The sequence below is a fragment of the Lagenorhynchus albirostris genome, chromosome 3 (genome assembly GCF_949774975.1).
Source record: "Lagenorhynchus albirostris chromosome 3, mLagAlb1.1, whole genome shotgun sequence".
Taxonomy (NCBI): Eukaryota; Metazoa; Chordata; class Mammalia; order Artiodactyla; family Delphinidae; genus Lagenorhynchus; species Lagenorhynchus albirostris.
The window spans coordinates 115,743,068-115,762,578 of NC_083097.1; the positions used below are offsets into that span (position 1 = coordinate 115,743,068).

Genomic DNA, 19,511 nt, shown 5'->3' on the forward strand with positions numbered 1-19,511 from the left:
GTACACATGAGTGTGTGCACATGCACAGGCACACATACAACTATCCTCAGCTGCTATTCTCACTTTATTCTTCACTGAGAAAAACAGATGTTATCAAGAACTCCCTCACCTTTCCATCATCCACTCTATACACCAACCTGCACCTAAATCTGTATTTTCTGCTTTCTCTACTATTGGAATGGATGACAGTGTCCCTGCCCCTGCTGAACTTAGGCTAGAGATCCCACTTGCCTTTTCAAAAGCTTTAACTCCCATAATTATACCACTCCCACCTGCCTGCATCATCAATTTTTCCTTTGATTGGATTATTCCCATCAGCATACCAACACTCCTTTGACTCCACAGTCTCTAATTATCATGCCATTTCCCTGCTCCTGTTCAGATTAAGTAAAACTTTATGAACACATTGTCTTCATTCACTATCCACACCTCCTTGAATGCTATTTACGTTGCCATATGCATTAACCTGGATTTTATTCCCACAACCCCACTAAAACCACTCATCAAAATTCCCAGTAACTGATGGTCAAATCCAATGGACTCTTCACTAGTGCCATGTTCCTCAACCACTCAGCAGCATTTACACAGTTCACCCCTCCCTCCTTGAAACACTCTCCTTTCCCAGCTTCTTGTTGCCACACTCTCCGGGTTCTTCCTCTTCCTTACTCCTTCTCTGTCTCTTCTTGTTGGTTCCTTATCTCCTACCTAAATCCTATATGCTGGAACACCTCAGAGTTCAATCCTGGACAATCTTTTCTTCTCTATCTCTACCCTCTCACCCAAATATTTTAAAATATCTATCAGGCAGTGATGCCCAAATTTACATCTTTGACCCAAATCTCTTCTCTGAGTACCAGCCAGACTCCTGTACAACTACTGATATATCTTGGATCTCGGATATTTAATGGCCACCCCAAACTTATTACATCTAAAACATAGGTCTTGATAGTTCTCCCCATAAAACTGTCCCTCTCTCAATCTTTTCTAGTTCAATAAATAGTACCTTCAAGTACCTAGTTGTGCAAATCCCAAATGAGGCTTTACCCTGAACCCCTAACCCTACCCTTTTTCCAACCCCTACATCTAAGTTATAAGCAAGTCCTATTGCTGCTACCTCCAAATTAAATCTCCAATTCATCCACTCTCCTTCACACACCATAGACTAAGCCACCATTATGTTTTGCCTGATCCACTTAAATGACATTCTAATCGTCTCTGTGCATCTTTTTTTGTCCACCTTCAATCTATCCTCCATATACATAGCAACTAGAATGATCTTGCTAAACTACATTACATTAAATGACTCTCCCACCCCAAATCCTCCAATGGCTTTCCATTACAATTCTACTTAAATGAAGAACATTTAACATGCTCCTCAAAATTCCACATGATCTGGCCCCTCATAGCTTCCCAATCTCATCTCATATTAGTCTTCTTCCTTCTCCTACCCTCTAGTCAACCTGATCATTTTCCTGTTTCTTGAACTTGACAAAGCCCTTTCCTTAACAAAGCCAGAAAATCTTCTTGTTTCTTCTGCCTGAAATGCTCTAACCATAAACCTATAAAACTAACCCTCTGCATGACTAAATGCCCCTCATACTTCAGGTCTCAGTTCAAACATCTCTTTGAGAAGGCCTTCTCAAACCATCCTATCTACAATTACCTCCCTCAGGGACTTATCACCTTATTTCTTCCCTAGTATTTATTATAATCTGTAATTACCTTACTTGCATACTTATTTCTCTCTTTTCCTGCCTGCCAACCTCAATAAAGCTAGCATCTTGCCTGTTTTGTTTACTACTGTATCCCCAGTGCCTGGCACATAGGCACTCAATAGGTCTTTTGTGAAATGAATGAATGGAGTAAGTAAATGGTCCTGTCCTTGGCCCACTCCCTTAAATATACCATATTATACCGTGGTAAATGCTCAACCCAAAATGAAACAACTTGGATGCAGTTTGTCCCTTATCCCTCTAAACATAAGAGGATGACTCAAAAATCTGGTTGTTCCAAGGCAAAAATAGAGATGTACTATGGAGAGATTGACAGGGATACAGACTAAAACCAGTGGAGACGGCAATACCTAACACACAAAGAGGAAGAGGAAAACCTGCTGAGAGCCAACTATACACTGAACTCAGGTAGTGCCAAGAGAATCTTCTGGGACAAGTCAGAGTCAGGAAACCTCTCCCAGGCTTTAGAACCCACAGGAACTGTAGCTCTAGGTAGCAGTGTGGCCAGTCACACATCCAGCAGCTCTAATGGAGAAGCTGCCATGGATTAGGCTGAATTGACTATTCCCATCTCTCTCTAGCCAGTGGTTCTTTTTTTTTTTTTAATTTACTTATTTTTATTTTTGGCTGCCTTAGGTATTTGTTGCTGCGCGCGGGCTTTCTCTAGTTGCAGCAAGCAGGGGCTACTCTTTGTTGCGGTTTGCGGGCTTCTCACTGGGTGGCTTCTCTTGTTGCAGAGCACGGGCTTTAGGCGCGTGGGCTTCAGTAGTTGTGGCACTCGGGCTCAGTACTTGTGGCTCGCGGGCTCTAGAGCACAGGCTCCGTAGTTGTGGCACACGGGCTTAGTTGCTCCGCGGCATGTGGGATCTTCCCGGACCAGGGCTCAAACCCGTGTCCCCTGCACTGGCAGGCAGATTCTTAACCACTGAGCCACCAGGGAAGTCCTAGCCAGTGGTTCTTAACTTTGTGGGATCACCAACTTCTTTGACAATCTGATGGAAAGCTGTGGATCTTGTTCCCCAAAACAGAATTAAGTCAATAAGCAAAATATTATAACAATTTTGAAAATTAGCCCTGCCCTTTGGCCTATGTTCCCATTCCAGAACTGAAGAGGCAGGAAGACACTGTAAAGTGGAATTAAAGGAGCACAGGATGAGGTCCACTCCATGAGAAGGAAGTCACCACCAAAGGCAATCAGAGACTCACTGAGCTCACAGCACTGAACACCCACACCACCTTGTCAACGCCTTTGGGCTTCTGTTCAGACAGGTTTGCTGCTGGCTATAAATGCTGAGAAGGAAGAAGACATGTCCAGCATATCCTGGAGGCTATTCCAGGGCAGAGCCCTCAGAAACGTTCCAAAGGAGAAAAGCAAAGAGGCAGGAGTAGGGACGAATATTCTTCTCTTATGATGTCTCTACTACAGACCACATGGATGGCTCTGCTTTCTAGTATAAAAAGACAGGAGCAACAGACAAAGCGATAAGTGCTCCTACTGATGATCTATGGTCAGGTATTGGAGAAGTCACTTCCCATAGTATTAAAACCAACAAATAAAAAGCTCCAAATTCATCAAGTTCCTAAACCAGGAAAAAATAGTCTTAAACCAGGAAAAAATAGTCTTCTTATTCAGAAAATAAGACTTGACTTAGATGTGAGAAAAGACTTCCTAAGTACTTTGAGACACTGAAAAATGTATGTATAAGCATGCTAGGGATGGAGGGAGGTTGACAGGGGTTACGACAACGAGATGTGATTCTTTCTTCGATGGTTCTGAGAAAATAATCATCATATAACCTGGGTTAATCCAGGTTCAGGCCTATATGGAGAGATGGGGGAAAGTAAAGATCCTTCCCACTTTGGAGTGACTATAAGGATGACAAATAGCTCCTTATCTATCATAATATAAAGTTGAATTTTCCAACAGTGAAAAATGCCCAAATCTGAATAAGCTACTTTGTGGGCTTGTGAGTGCCACATGGACAGGATGGATGACCTTTTGCCAGGTATATAAAAGAAAAGACTCAGGTAAAAATTGGGTCTCTAAGGTAACTTTCTGCCTCATATCTAACTGCAAAATATTGTTAAAATAATAAAAATCCAAGGACTGAGTAACACTAACCCCACTCAGTAATCCATGATTGATTCCCAATACTTACATAAATAGGCATATCTCAGAGATATTGAGGTCACTGTTCCAAACCATCGCAATAAAGTGAATATTGCAATAAAGCAAGTCACATAAATTTTTTGGCTTCCCAGTGCACATAAGTTATGTTTACATTATACTTAGTCTATTAAGTGTGCAACAGCATTACGTCTAAAAAAAAGTAGGTACCTTAATTAAAAGATACATGACAGGGCTTCCCTGGTGGTGCAGTGGTTGAGAGTCCGCCTGCCAATGCGGGGGACGCGGGTTCGTGCCCGGGTCTGGGAAGATCCCGCATGCTGTGGAGCAGCTAAGCCCGTGAGCCATGGCCGCTGAGCCTGTGCGTCCGGAGCCCGTGCTCCGCAACAGGAGAGGCCACAACAATGAGAGGCCCACGTACCGCAAAAAAAAAAAAAAAGATACATGACAAAAACCAATACAAACCAAAAAACCAATTACAATAGTAACATCAAAGATCTATTCATCAAAGAACTAATCACAGGATCACCATAACAAATATTAATGAAAAAGTTTGAAATATTGTGAAAATTACCAAAACGTGACACAGAGACATGAAGTGAGCAAATGCTGTTGGAAAAATGGTAGCAATAGACTTGCTCGACACAGGGTTACCACAAATCTTCAATTTGTGAAAAACGCAGTATCTGTGAACTGTAACAAAGTGAAGCACAATAAAACGAGATATGCTCGTATTAGAACAGGGACAGCAAACTATTTGTAATAATCAGATAATATTTTAGGCTTTGTAGGCCTTATGGGGTGATTTTCCTAACTACTCAACTCTGTCAGTGTAGCAAGAAATCAGCCATAGACAATACCTAAATGAGTGAGCATGGCTATGTTCCAATAAAACTTTATTTATGGACACCAGAATCTGAATTTCAAATAATTTTCAGTCATGAAATATTTTTCTTCTTCAATTTTTTTCAACCATTAAAAAATGTTAACAACAACCTAGCTTCTGGGTCATACAAAAAAAGGCAGTAGTCCCAACATTTTGCTTCAGGCCATAATTTGCTGGTCCTTGTGTTAGACACTTCATGGCTGGTATTTATACGGACCTTTCAAACTGCACAATTCCAGCAGCCCCTGCAACCCCATGCCTCAACCTCCTTCTCCCTTACACAGGAAATAGCAAGCAAAAAAACTTGGTAATTCAAGGCAAAAAACAGAAAAATAGAGACTACGAATTGCCCAAAAGCAAATAATCTAAACTGATTATTAAAAAATAAGGCAACTCTTACCATTGGAGAACTTTTGAAAGCCTGTTTTAATACAGACTAACAAGAGGAAAAGTTGGTCTGAATTAAAGACTTTAAAATGCAATTTTATTGTTCACCAAGGAAGTATTACTGCAAAGCAGAAGGCCTAACAGGCCTGTTTTAATGAATAGATGACTCATCTGTAATCAGTGCATTAATTGTTGAGATTCAAATGGGTACTCTTAAAGTACTGGGAAAAATGGCTTCATTTTTAAAGCAGGTTAAGCATTCCCCCTACAGCCTTTTTTAAAGTATCAACTTGCTTTGCAAACTATTTCTTTCCAAAGACCATAGAAGTAAACATCCATAAAACCCTGACAGATTTATCACAAATTCTAAGCTATTAAATTTCAAAAAATTTAAAGCCATGTGTATTTGGGTAAGAAACAATACATTGTCATTACTCTCAGTATTACAGGGTCAATGCTGTCAGTCTCCCAGTCCCTAGGGTTGACACTATACCTTTTGCCTTTTTTCAACCCTTTCAAATTATTTCGAAGCTTGTCCTCATCTTGGAGTTTCACTTCTCTTGCCCCAGTCTGGAGATTCAGCCGCACATGGGATCCTGCAGGAACAGCATGACCTAAAAGCCAAGAAGAGAGAAGACTTATGACCTATACAGTACCTGGAGGGACACTGCATGTGAAAAATTCCTTCAAGCGAAGTGCATAGCACAAGTTATCTTGGAAAGATGAGGTAAACCCCGAGCATAAAAGAGTAATGATGTAGCAAGAATTCAAGTTTTCTCAATTCTGGCAGGATCATAGCAAACTCCAAGTTACACCAACCACTGTGCCTCCATCAGAGAACCAAGGAGCTGGGGAAACACCACTCCAAGACAAACTGTTCTGTTCCTGCCATCCCACTTCAGCAGGGAGTTTCTATATCTTTGCCTAAGAACTAAAAGGGAACTTGAGTACCTGAGTGTATGTGTATAATGATCCACTTCTAACCTCAAACCCATCCAAAATGCCTCAAGGATTTTTTAAAAAGGTATGTTCAGAGTAGAATGGGGAAACCTATCTCTGGGGAGGCTCCCTGAATTGGGGGTTAAATGATGCAAAAAGTGAGACCCAGACTGGGAATAAAGGGAATCCCAAATAGATGGTGCCTTTCGTGCAAAGACTCAGACACAGAAACTGACAGGCTGCATTCAGGAGGCAGGGAGCAGAAGAGCTTGGAAAAACTGGAAGGGCTGTGGAGGTTGCTGTCTTGATGTGCCACTGGAACCCCAGTTTGGGTAGGAAAATAAAGGTAATGGTTGAGGAAGTTGGTTCTGGGAAGAGATGAGGCCAAATACTGGCAAGAACAAGAAACTGGTAACTTCTATCCTATTCCTATGATCATGGGGCAAGAGGTAATTTTTTTTTAGCATTAATTCCATCTCCAAGGGAGTTCCCTGGTGGTCTAGTGGTTAGGATTTGGTGCTTTCCCTGCCGTGGCCCAGGTTCAATCCCCAGTCCGGGAACTGAGATTCCACAAGCCGCGCAGCACAGCCAAGGGGAAAAAAAAAAAAATCCTATCTCCAAATGTATGAAAGGGAGAGATTATCTCAACTGGAGAGATCCAAAACCAACATAACAACAAGAGTATCTTCCCGGCTGAAGGCTAAGTAGGTCATCCTTGATCTTCCCTCTACTTTAAACCCCATATACCCAATCTCCCAAATCTGGTGTTTCTCCTGCCACATGTCTTCTTTCTTCTTGAATGCATACTTTCTCTCTGCCCTCCCCACCACTGCCCTTCTCTGAACCATCACCATCTCTCTTCTGGATACTGCCAAAGCCTTCTAACTGGCCTCTACTATCTCCTCTTACCTCCTAATCAAACTGTTCTTTACAATGAATGATTTTTTTTTTCTTTCAAAACACAAATCTGACTATGTTATTCCCCTGCCTCGAACCTTTTGATGGCTTCCTACTGTTCTTAAAGATGAAAATCTTCATGCTGGTCAATGAGGCCCTTTTTAGTATCTAGCTCCTTGCCTGCCTCTTCAAACTTGTCCACTCCTCGTTCTCCATGTTCTAGGCCACACTAGCCTTCTTCCATTCCATGAAAGGAACCATGCTCCCTCCTACCACAGGGCCATTCCACCTGCTGTTCCCTTCGCCCAGAATGCTCCTTCCAACCCCAGCCTCCATCTCTTCATTCTTCCAATCCCAGCTAAGAGTCGCTTCCTCTCTGAGAGGCATCCTCTATTTCCCCAGACCAGATCTGGCTTCCATCTAAAGGCTTTCACACAACACCATGACCCGTTTTCTTTCTCTTTCCTTCTTTCTTTTTTTTTTGACCACCCCATGCAGCTTGCAGGATCTTAGTTCCCCAACCAGGGATTGAACCCGGGTCCACAGCAGTGAAAGCACCTAGTCCTAACCACTGGACTGCCAGGGAACTCCCTGCCATGACCCTTTTTCTTAATAATACTTACCACAATCAATAGTTACATCTTAGTTTATCTTCAGGGTCTATCACATATGCAAGCATATAGTAAACCCTCAATAATTATATATTAAGTGAAAAATCAAAAATGGAAAAGAGAAAATCCTAGCTTATCTAGAGGTGTGTGGAAATGCTAACAAGGATTTTCACTAGGACAAGTAGATTCATAATAATTCATAATAATTAGTAGTCATAGTTATTTTTAGTAGTAATTGTACTAATAACAGTAATAATATCTTGAATTTTCAGACTTTTGAAATTAGAAATAAAAAAGAGAAAAAGTACATGACTTTAAAAGTTTCAGAACATAACAGGTTAGACTGTGCTAAGCTGGCCAAGGAAAAGACTAGGATCTTATGTGAATCCATTTATTTTATTTGGGGAAAATTCCAAAATTAATCCCTTCACATAAGCCGCCACAGGGGGCAAGAGCAACCACAATAACATTAACTTAAAATACAGGTTACGCTCATTTAAAATACATGAAACCAGCCACAGCAGCAGTGGCAGAGGCAACAGAAAACACAGTATTTCAAATGTTTTCACCCCATTGGGAAAAAGGCCAAGTTAGAGAGTGTGATCTGACCTGCTTCCTTCTAGGGCCTCTCTGAAGGGACCAGAACACTGGAGAAGAACAAAACAGAGGCCAAAAGTCACCAGATACATGCAGGGATTGGGCGGTAGAGGGGAAGGGGACAAGCAGAAAATAAGACAGGAATCCAGAAAGGCAAATAGGCCTGCAAAGACTGCAGTGTCTATTTCCCTAACCCTGGCTCCCTGAGGGGGGAAAAAATAGGTGGTAGACTGCATCATTGTCACCAGTTCTGTTCCATCCACCCCCGTTACCATGTGACCTCAGAGTCCCTCCTACTAGCAGTAGAGTGTACTTTCCCAACCTTTGACTTTGGACTTGGCCTGTGACGTGCTTTGGCCAGCAGGATGTTAGGAAATGTGCCACAGATGTTTGAAATGTGCTTGTGTGTTTGGCTTTTCTCTTGGAATTGTGTACACTGTGAGAAGAACATGCTCTACTAGCATTCTGATCCAAGAAGGATGAGAGACCCATGGAGCAGACCTGGACCCAAAGTGCAGAATGGAGATGAACCCAACTGAGCCCAACCACAGTCAGCCAAGTCTAGCCTATCTGCAGACATGTGAACAAGAATAAATGACTGGATACCTTTTTTAACTTTTTACTTTGAACTACCTTTAAATGTACACTAGCAAAAATAGTATAGAGAGTTTCCATATATCACTTACACAGCTTTTCCCAATGTTAATATCTTATATAGCCATAGACAGTTACTGGGAAATTAACACCAGTAACCAAACTAAAGATCCTTTTCAAACCTTACCAGTGTTTCCACTAAGGTCCTTTTTTGTTCCAGGATCCCATAAGGCCTTTGGTTGTTATTTCTCCCTAGTTTCCTGCACTCTACAACAGTTCCTCAGTCTTCCCTTGTCTTTCATGACCCTGATACCCTCAAGAAATAAATACTTATCAGTTATTCAGGACTGTCTGGTTCTTGTGATGATTAAACTCAAATCATGCCACCTTGACAGAAGAACAGAAATTATGTCATGTTCTTCTCAGTGTATCATATCAAAAGGTTCGTGATGTCAACATGTCTTATACTGGTCATATTGGTCTTGATCAACTAACAAAAGTAATCTATACTGAGCTTTTCCACTGTGGTAAACAAAAATCATGGCAAACTACCAAACTGTAGAAAACAGTCTGGCTGTTTCTCAAAATGTTAGACAAAGAGCTACCCTATGAACCCAGCAATTCTTCACCTAGGTATATTCACAAGAGAACTAAAAACATATGTTCACACAAAAACTTGTACATGAATGTTCACTGTAGCATTATTTGTAATAGCCAAAATGTGGCAACAACCCAAATGTCCATCAACTCTGAGAAATGAACAAACAAAATGTGGTCTATCTATGCAGCAGAATACTATTCAGCCACTAAAAGGAATGAAATACTTCAAATCATTAAACTGTATCTCAATAAAACTGGAATAAATAAATAAATAAAATACACAGTAACTTAAAAAAAAGGAATGAAACACTGATATATACTATAACATGGACGAACTTTGAATGCATTAAACTAACTGAAAGACAGATACAAAAAGTCACGTATCATATGATTCCTTTCATATGAAATGTCCTGAATAGGCAAATCAACAGACATAGTAAATTAATGGTTGTCAGGGGCTAGGGGAAGGGAGGAATGGGGAATGACCACTAATAAGCATTGTTTCTTTTGGGGGTGATGAAAATGTGGTGATGGTTACACAATACTGTGTGTATACTAAAAATCCCTGAATTGTTTAAAAAAAGATCATGGGGGAAATATTCTAAGATTATACAAATCCTCTTTTTCCTCAAACCTTTGCACACCATTAGAGGGATCCGTTTGCAACAATTACCACTGTGGAGACAGTCTAATAGCAATTTTCTACTCCCCTCCTTCCTTACACATTTATTAATTGAAATTTCACTACAAGGAAAAACTGTTGCTCCTCCATCTACTTAATTATTTGCTTTATCAATATGTTCTCATGGATATTTTATTCTGTGAGTTATAATGCAATATTATTATTTTGTTGCTCAAATTATTTCAGCTTTGGCAACTAGGAGCTCCTTCAGGTTAGCTCTTGTGTTCCTTTGGCAAGTCCCTTTCCCCCATCATTTTCTTTTTTCAAGTACTTCCTTACTTTCTGGATCCATAAGATACTCCAAGTTTATCTTGCATTTTCCTTTCCCAGCCCTGGAATCAACCATTTTTCAAGGAGTCCTAGTTTTTTATTGAAGAACAGTCTTTAGAAACCATGATCTGCATGATAGGTGTGTTCACTACTACTAGGTTGTCATTGCTTCTGGGCACTCTCTGGGTCAGAGATAAGAAATTTATATGTGTGTGTACATATATGCACATATACACATCTGTATTTCTACATCTATTTGTCTGTGGACCTCTTAAAAACTACAAGATTATACTGATACCTCAGATTCCAATCAGCCCCACAGGGTTCATCTCCCCCATTTCCTTATTTGCAACTTCTTTCTCCAATAGTGAGAAAACTGGTTCTTTTTACCTGCAATATTATATTTATTGTTCAATACTAGTACACATACAAAGTAGTTTCAAAATTGCTAACCCATACCCCTGTGAGAAACACATTTGACAAACTAGATTACAGCATTTACATACAGCTCCTTTGTCTTTAATTTTACAGTATCTAGTCAAAGTTATCATTTCACAAGGTCATTTAGGTTAGTTCCATTCTTCCCTACCCCCATCAGTATGATTATGTTATCAATTTGGTTCATTTGTTAGTGTCTGTGTTCCACTTTGTTGTTTCCATTCCTCCACATCCTGGTTGGTTCAATTTTTTATTTGGGGGCATATGAAGGGTACGTGAACTATTACTATGGTTCTAAGAGTCAAAGCTATACAAAAAGAAATTACTGTTGTTTTAAAGCTGAGTTTTGAGTGGTTTGTTTATTGTGGCAATTCATTCCAGTGGTCTGGAAACAAGGAATTTAGAAGTGTCCAATATAAAAAAGAGTTCTTTTTTCTGAAATTACATCATTTCTATCTTTTTAGTGTTAAAATGTCCTTTTATAAAATGAGATAATGATGATGGTGGATGATAGTGGGTTGTTTCTATGTTAAGGCCCTTAACCCAGCAAAGTAAAGAAACTGGCCTTTGGTCCAGTTCGGACTTTGGTCTGAACTTTCTTTTAAAGTTTTCTGGTCCATGAAACACCATAGTCTAGAAACCACCCATCTATTCTATCAACATTCCCTAGGAGGTTTGAGAATTATTCCCATGGTACACTTTAAATTACTGAATTTTATGGTATATAAATTTTATCTCAATAAAGTTGTTTTAAAAATTAATTTCTTTGGATATAGCAGTACTTCTTTTGAATCCCAGGACAGCAATTAGGCTATCAGATATAGGACAAGGTGACAGCAAGTATTCCTAAGGGCCAAGAAAAAGCTAAGTTCAGAGCCTAAACACAAACCCAGAAGGATAGTTCTGGGTAGGGTAGAAAGAAGAAAATGAGCCTAGAAAGCCTGAGGCCATCAAACACCTAGGCAAGAGGAATACTGGTAGAAGGGCAGGTAAGAAATATTGATCCAAGATGCAGAAGCCAACTCAAATGCCCATGGGAGGCAGGCAAATAAGAGAGATGAGTAAGGAAGGCCATCTGTAAGACAACAGGGAGTGGTGAGGGCTGAGAAAAAAATGCCCCCTCTGAAAGCATTCAAATTTTAAAATACAAAAGCTAAACAAAACATATCTATATATGGAATTCAGCCCACAGCCAATTTGTGACTACTGGAAAAGATGTTTCACCTATTGACAAATCTTGCCTGACTCAGTATTTGTCCCAACTCACCCAAGTGCCCAGTGATTAGAAACTTAGCCCTCCTGGGCTCAGAGTGGCAGCATCCTCCTTGGGTAGTGCCCACAATGAGCCTGCTGTGCAGTCCGACTGCCCTGCTTCAGCGGAGACAGGGCCAATTGAGATGCATGCCACAGTGCCCTGGTTTCTGCGTTGGCATCAGATGCCTTGGGAGTTATATGTCTTTGGGAGGTGTCTCTGTAGGCTTTTGCCTGGAAACTTCCCCCTCCAGGGACTTCTAGGCTCTTTCAAGTCAAACCTGGACACAATGGCAGAAAATCAAGGGCTGCCGTGGCACAGCCTGCTCAGATGAGAGCTGGCCATGAGACCATGAGCACTGTAACTCTGCTACCCATTCAGCTCTTTCTTTGAGGGCCAGGTAAATTCAGGCAAATTCCTTTTTATTTTTTAATATTCATGCCCTTATGTGTCAAATGACAAGAATCTATCGTGTCTGCTTTCACTAATGTGTTAGATCGTTGTGAAGAATAAATGAGAAAATACTGTGTCAGTGCTCAGAAGAAGTTAAAAGTGCTTCAGGAAACACAGCCCCAAAAAGGTAAACGTCGGGGCTTCCCTGGTGGCGCAGTGGTTGAGAGTCCGCCTGCCGATGCAGGGGACAGGGGTTCGTGCCCCGGTCCGGGAAGATCCCACATGCCACGGAGCGGCTGGGCCCGTGAGCCATGGCCGCTGAGCCTGCGCGTCCGGAGCCTCTGCTCCGCAACGGGAGAGGCCACAACACTGAGAGGCCTGCGTACCGCAAAAAAAGAAAAAAAAAAAGGTAAATGTCAACCAGAATGAAACAAAGACATTTTATTTATCAAGTCCTGTAGGTATGTGTTTTTTAAAAGAAATTTTTACAAGAGTAAAAATTCCCAATTATGCCGAGTTTCTAAAGGGCAGGGACCAATTACTTGTGCCCACAGCTCAGGCTCAACTCCAGGCACACAGTAGGCCACCAGAAAGGTCAGCTTGAATGCCAACCCCCTGGCCCCCACTTCCAAGACCAGAAAGAATAGGAGGAATATGGGACAGGAAGCAATGCCACTCACCTCCAAGCTCCTAACCAGGGCTGGTCAGAGCTGAGACTTTACAAGCACAGTTGCCATGGCTACCACAGCCCTATCCTCCTGCTTTTTTATTCAAAAACCCCAAACAAGTCCTGGCAAGATCCCTGCCTCACACAAATGAGCATCTATCCTGTCTCCAAGGCAGGACTTGAACTGAACCAGCAACAAAAAAATGTGCACAAACCTCTCTAGGGTGCTGAACCCTGAACCAATGCTTAATGTTTTTTGAAGGGAAACACAAATGGAGACCTTTTTTGTAAGCAGCAAAACACAGAGTGAACCAGTCTGTATTGTCATTACATTTATGCATTTTCTAAAAGGACTAAACAATGGCAAAATGAGAAAAAATAAAAATATTCTCCAAACTGATTTTTTACTCTGCTGTAATCTACAGTCTGGGCAGGGTCTTAGAAGAGTTCTCTGGCATGGCTTCCAAGCAAGGGTGGAAATCCATCACCTGCATTAAAGCCCTTCAGATCAAGAGACTCCACAGTCTTCCTCTGGGAACAGCTATCCTCATAGCTCCCATCACATTCCAGAACTACCCTCCAAAATTTTATCTGCTGTGACCTAACCAATGTCTCCTTTCCAGTTCTCAAGAAGGACAGACAACAGCTGGGCACCAACCTCTGTACACAGAATTCACAACAGCAGTGCTCTCCAAGTACAAGGACTAGCAATGCTACTTGGAAGATTTCCTGTTACAGTTGGAGAGGTACTCTGAACAGCCATCAGGACAAAGGCTCAAAGTAACCATATCCAGGACACCGTGAGCCTCTTTCCACAACTGGCTAGTCAACAAGCATTTACTGAGGATTAGGTAAGAGCCTGCCTGCTCTATTCTAGGCATTCCTTCTACCACACTTTACTGTGTACCCACTGAAGAAAGCCACCTGCTGTGTTGGGCACTGGGAAAGATACCACATTAACAAAACCAATAGCTGCCATTGAGGAATATGAAGTAAACGAGGAAGAGGGGTAACAATATTTAGAGTCCCAAGTCCAGAGAACAGCTTTCAGGCAAGCAAAGAAGTGGGCATATTCAGGGGACAATGAATAACTCCATTTGAAGCTCAGCATATAACAGAAAGAGAAGGAGCAAAGAGGCTAGTTAGAAAGCTATTATACTTGACCTAATCAGGTATAATCAAGCCTGAATGAGGGGAATGGGTAGGGAATGGGAAGAGTGAGACGGAGTAAGGGATGACAGTATTTTGACCAGAAAAACTTAGGAATTCTATCTGACAGGGGTCAGTCCTCCTTCCCTCAAAAGCACCAGACCTTTAAGCATGTGCAGTGACTCCTAGCACCAGCCCAGGAGACCTGTCAGAGCCCCACATAAATCCACAGGTAAAGGAGAAGAGGGGAGAAGGGGCAGAGGGGCTACTTTCACCCAGAGACTCAGGATGGGTATCCCACACCTGTTTCCTAGCCCACTGATTGCCTCCATTCCCCTTTTATCTCTACCCTCAATGTGTTCCATGTTCCTCTTTAGCTCAGAAGAAGACCCAGTGAGACTAACAGATATATAGCACAGCCCTTTAATCAGAGCACTTGAGCTTTTACATCCATGCTGGGAACTGGTTTTCAATAATCCTGTTGATTGCTATAGTCTACTAGTTCCTGCCATTTCTTTTTTTAGAGATATAGTCCCCCACCCACACCCTACTCTCTCAACCCTACAAAATGTTAAATATATTCAGATTTCAATCCATTTTCAATTGTGCATACATGTATCTGTTGGGGATGAGGAGACGGGGGAAAGACTTGAGAAAATTAGAGGGATTTCCCTGGTGGTCCAGTAGTTAAGAATCCATCTTCCAATGCAGGGGACGTGGGTTCGATCCCTGGTCAGGGAACTAAGATCCCACATGCCACGGGGCAACTAAGCCCGCACGCCACAACTAGAGATCCTGTGTGCCACAACCACAGAGCCCATGCACTCTGGAGACCACAAGCCACAACTACAGAACCCATATGCTCTGGAGCCCGCATGCCACAACTACAGAGAAGACCCTGCACCGCAACTACTGAGCCCGTGCACCGCAACAAAGAGCCTGCGTGCCACAACAAAGACCTGATGCAGCCATAAGTAAATAAATGAATGAATGAAAAGAAAATTAGAAGAGGAAAAGAATCATTAAGAGACCAAAGGCCAGGCAGTTCTTCCAGCTCTCTAATCCCACTTAGGAATTATTGAGTCAAATAAAATCACATTTTGAAAAGTCTCACTACAATTGAAGTTAACCATAAGATACTGGCAATGAGTTTCTCTTAATAATGAGGAGGGGAAAAACAGCAATTGGGAACGAAGGAGTTAAATGTGCACCTTTCCCAGGGGTCAGGGACCTTAGTTCTACTACAGCTCATTTTCTGGAGAAGACTTGGGGATTCTAGAGTGCCTGCATTTCCCACCCAGGCACAATTTCATTAGCAGCTCATTAGCAAGAGTGGCAACCATTTCTGACTCTTGTTTTTCACAATATTTATTGGTTAATTGACACTTTGAACACAAGTTGACTGAGAACCAAATGAAAGTGCTAAAACCATTCATTAGTCAAATTTAAAACACAAAGATTGTATTCTAAACAAACCCTTTGCTCTCATTTATTTTCCTCAAACAGAAGTCATAATTTAATAAGAGGGCTAAGAAAGCAAAGTACCAAGATATTGTGCCATAATTTTTAATCCTTTTTTTCCCACCACATCAATCCCCAGGGTTCCTAACATCATAATTGGCTGTTTGTTCTCTTTTACAACACCTGTTACCTCCAGAGCCAAACACAGTTCTGTGAATTATTTCAAAACAGTACCAGCTACTCCTGACCTCTACAATTTCCCCAGTACCTGATGCAAAAGCCCCTCAGTTCGGATGCTCCCTGCAGTGGAAAGAGAGGAAATCCTTAAGTATGAGGGGAGCAAAATTCCTAGGGCCAAATTTCTCTCTAGATAAGTTCTAAAGGATGGGACTCAAATCCCTTCCTTTTTGAGGGAGAGGGGCAGAATGCAAACCAGAAGGGGAAAAGATGCAAATGGAGCAATAGATACAGTGTAGAGAAGGCAGTCAAGGAAACAACCGGTCCCAAGTCCTTGCCCCTCATTGTGAGAGGGCCTCCCTTAAATGTAGGCAACATGGACAACAAAATGAGGTTAGTTACCTGAGCCTTCTTTCAGCTATCAAAATGTAATGACAATCCCAACTTGTTGCCTCTTAAAGTTTTGGATCATGAGTATTAAGAGACCTACTAAGCAGTGCTGTGCTTTGCTTTCTTCACCTGCACTGCTCGTCTCACCAGAAGGAGCTACAGCCTCTAGCACTTGGGTGACCTGGGCAGTTATCCAGTCCAGTGGTAGAGGGCACAGGCTAAGGAAGACCCAGGTTCCAGGTCCAGTTCTATCACTTAATAGCTTTGAGACCTTGGGAAAATAAGCTCTGTGGTCCATGTACAGAACGGGGCTCAGAGTACTCACTTCATAGAGTTCACAGAGTTCACTGTGAGGAATAAGAGATAATGCAAGTGGGATGCTTAGGGTTGATCCAGAGTACTCTCAACAATGGTGTTTGCTGGACTCTTGTCTCTCTCTGACTTGTTCAGTTTTCCCAGCTATGGGACAGGGACCATTACAGATGGTTAGACTGAGTGTTAAGCTCTCAGTACATACTTAACTGAGCTCTGTAGAGGATAAGTGAGTACATGATTTTTGTAGAATTTTCATGTGAGACTGCCTCATTAAGGCTGCAAGAAGTTCAATAACAATGAAGCCTACAGGGCATCCAAATTGAGAGGGCAGCCAGTTAAACAAGGTTTCTACCACACTGTAAAGATGCACTACAGCCTTCTTTGGCTGGGGCCAGCAGTAGGCCAACCAAACCCATGGAGCAGTCCTACCTATCCTATTCCCCAAGTAAGAACAGAAAACAGAGGCCATAACCAGCAGCATGACTTAAGCAAACGTGGGGAGGATTTAAATGAGAACAACTGCCAAGCCAGCAACAAGGGAAAAGGGTTTCAGGTTTCCCGATAAACTTAACTCAAACACAGGCTCAAGCCAGTTTTGTAACAATGCAACATAAGGCTTATAAAAGCAGCTGCCCTGCTCTGGCTTCATGTTCCTCGCGGGACAGTGCTTGCAGGTGCCCACCCAAGCATGGGTGAGAGGTCTGGATGTTCCAGGCCACTGGGCACAAGGTTGGTGCTTCAGCAAACCTGCTAATATGTACACTCCTGACAAGCAGCCTGCTTCATACTTTCAACCCGTCATCACAACAGCTGATGCTGCCCCCAGCTGTGCCTCCCCACAATGCTCCCAATCCTAAGCACTTAATGTTAACTCTACAACTGTCACTTGATTATATACACTCTACCTGCTATACACTCTGAAGTCCCCTACAAGTACCCAGGCAGTGCTTGCAAGTTCTGGCCTTCGTGCTTACTACCATTCATGAGTGGATTCACTCCCTACTGAGTGCTTCTGGTCTGGATCCCTTTTGATAGAAATCACCTCACAAAAAACCACTGCCAAGACACACTCTTTCCACCTGCCATTTCAAATTTATGAGAGAAGGCAAACCCTTCAGAACTCCACGGACACCAGCATTGTGAGCTACAAGGAACCTTAGGAGATCATGAGAGCTAATCTCCACTGGAAAGATACATGATCCCTCCTTGTGCCATGCCTCCTGCCATTGCAGCCTGGCAAAGCATCCCCAAGGACAATTCTGTTGGCACTCTCCTTAAAACATTCAGTGGTTTCTTTGCTACCCTCCCAAGTACCAATACTCCTGCTGGTGTTCAGATCTACCTAATACAGCAAAGTCCCTGCCTAACATTCTCTGCCTTATCTCCCCTCATCCACAAATACCCCATCCTCTGGCCAAACTCACCCACGCTTTCTTTGGTCCTTGATACTGCCTCTTCACTTGCTTTTACTTTGTCAAATTAAAATCCATTTTTTAACGGCCTAACTCAAACAATTCTATGCAGTTTTATACATTGTCTTCCCCTCCTTTCAACCCTGAGTGTCTTGCTTATTCCTCTCAAATAGCACTTCCTCTATTCATTGTTTCCTACTCAACTGGGTTCTTTGATACTCATTCAACAGATATTTACTAACCACCTACAATACGCCAGGTTTTAGGGAAATCAAGGATGAGACATGGCCTCTCTACACTTAAGGAAATCACTGGTCTGGTGAGGGAAGCAAATCCATAAAAATATGATACTTGTCAAATTTTCCCCAGTAGGTTAAATTCTCCTTGAAGTCAGGACATCTTTATATTCCTACAGTGCTAAACAGAGTGTCTTGTAGTAAATGTCCACTGTGTGTATGTTCCAAAACAAAGGTAAGTTAGCTTTATGGGAAGAAAAGCAAAAAATTTCCTCTTTCTGAAATGTGGGGCAAAGGGATGTATTGCTGCAAAGACAGTCTTTAACATGGGATCAGGGGAAAATAAAACCTAATTTAATAAATACAACACATATTTTAAAATATGTTTTAATTCCACAGTATCATTCCTCAACCCACAAGTTAAATGAGATAGAGGTACAAAGACTAAGAATTGCACAAAGAGGGACTTCCTTGGCATTCCAGTGGTTAAGACTCCACGCTTCCACTGCAGGGGCACGGGTTCCATCCCTGGTCGGGGAACCAAGATCCCACATGCCACGCCAAAAAAAAAAAAAAGAATTGCATAAACAGAAACAGAGAGCAAGAGATCAAAACAGAATGAGAGACCTACACTGTTGGTGGGACTATAAGCTGGTACAGCCACTATGTAAAACAGTATGGAGGTTCCTCAAAAAACTAAAAATATAGTTGCCATATGATCCAGCAATCCCACTCCTGGGCATATACCCAGACAAAACTATAATTCGAAAAGATACATGCACCCTTATGTTCATAGCAGCACTATTCACAGCAGCCAAGACATGGAAGCAACCTATATGTCCATCAACAGATGAATGGATAAAGAAGATGTGGAACACACACACACACACACACACACACACACACACACACACACACTAGAATACTACTCAGCCATAAAAAGAATGAAATAATGCCATGTGCAGCAACATGAATGAAACTAGAGATTATCATACTAAATGAAGTAAGTCAAAAAGAGAATGACAAATACCATATGATATCACTTATATGTGGAATCTAAAATATGATACAAATGAACTTATGTACAAAACAGAAACAGACTCACAGACATAGAGAACAGACTTGTAGTTGCCAAGGGAGAGGGAGTTTGGGGTTAGCAGATGCAAACTATTATATATAAAATGAATAAACATCAAGATCCTACTGTATGGCATAGGGAACTGTATTCAATATCCTGTGATAAACCATAATGGAAAAGAATATGAAAAAGAATGTACACATATGTATAACTGAATCA

At 41.8% G+C, this 19,511-nt stretch overlaps 1 protein-coding gene across 5 annotated transcripts in view; it reads right to left on the minus strand.

Annotated features, from left to right (window-relative positions):
* SIL1 (SIL1 nucleotide exchange factor) overlaps positions 1-19,511 on the minus strand; it is a 297,161-nt gene that overhangs the window by 84,565 nt on the left and 193,085 nt on the right. For all 5 annotated transcript variants that reach the window (XM_060143692.1, XM_060143695.1, XM_060143691.1 and 2 more), the window contains exon 4: positions 5,628-5,748. In XM_060143692.1, coding sequence (XP_059999675.1) covers positions 5,628-5,748 — 121 coding nt within the window. The remainder of the gene's footprint in view (positions 1-5,627; positions 5,749-19,511) is intronic.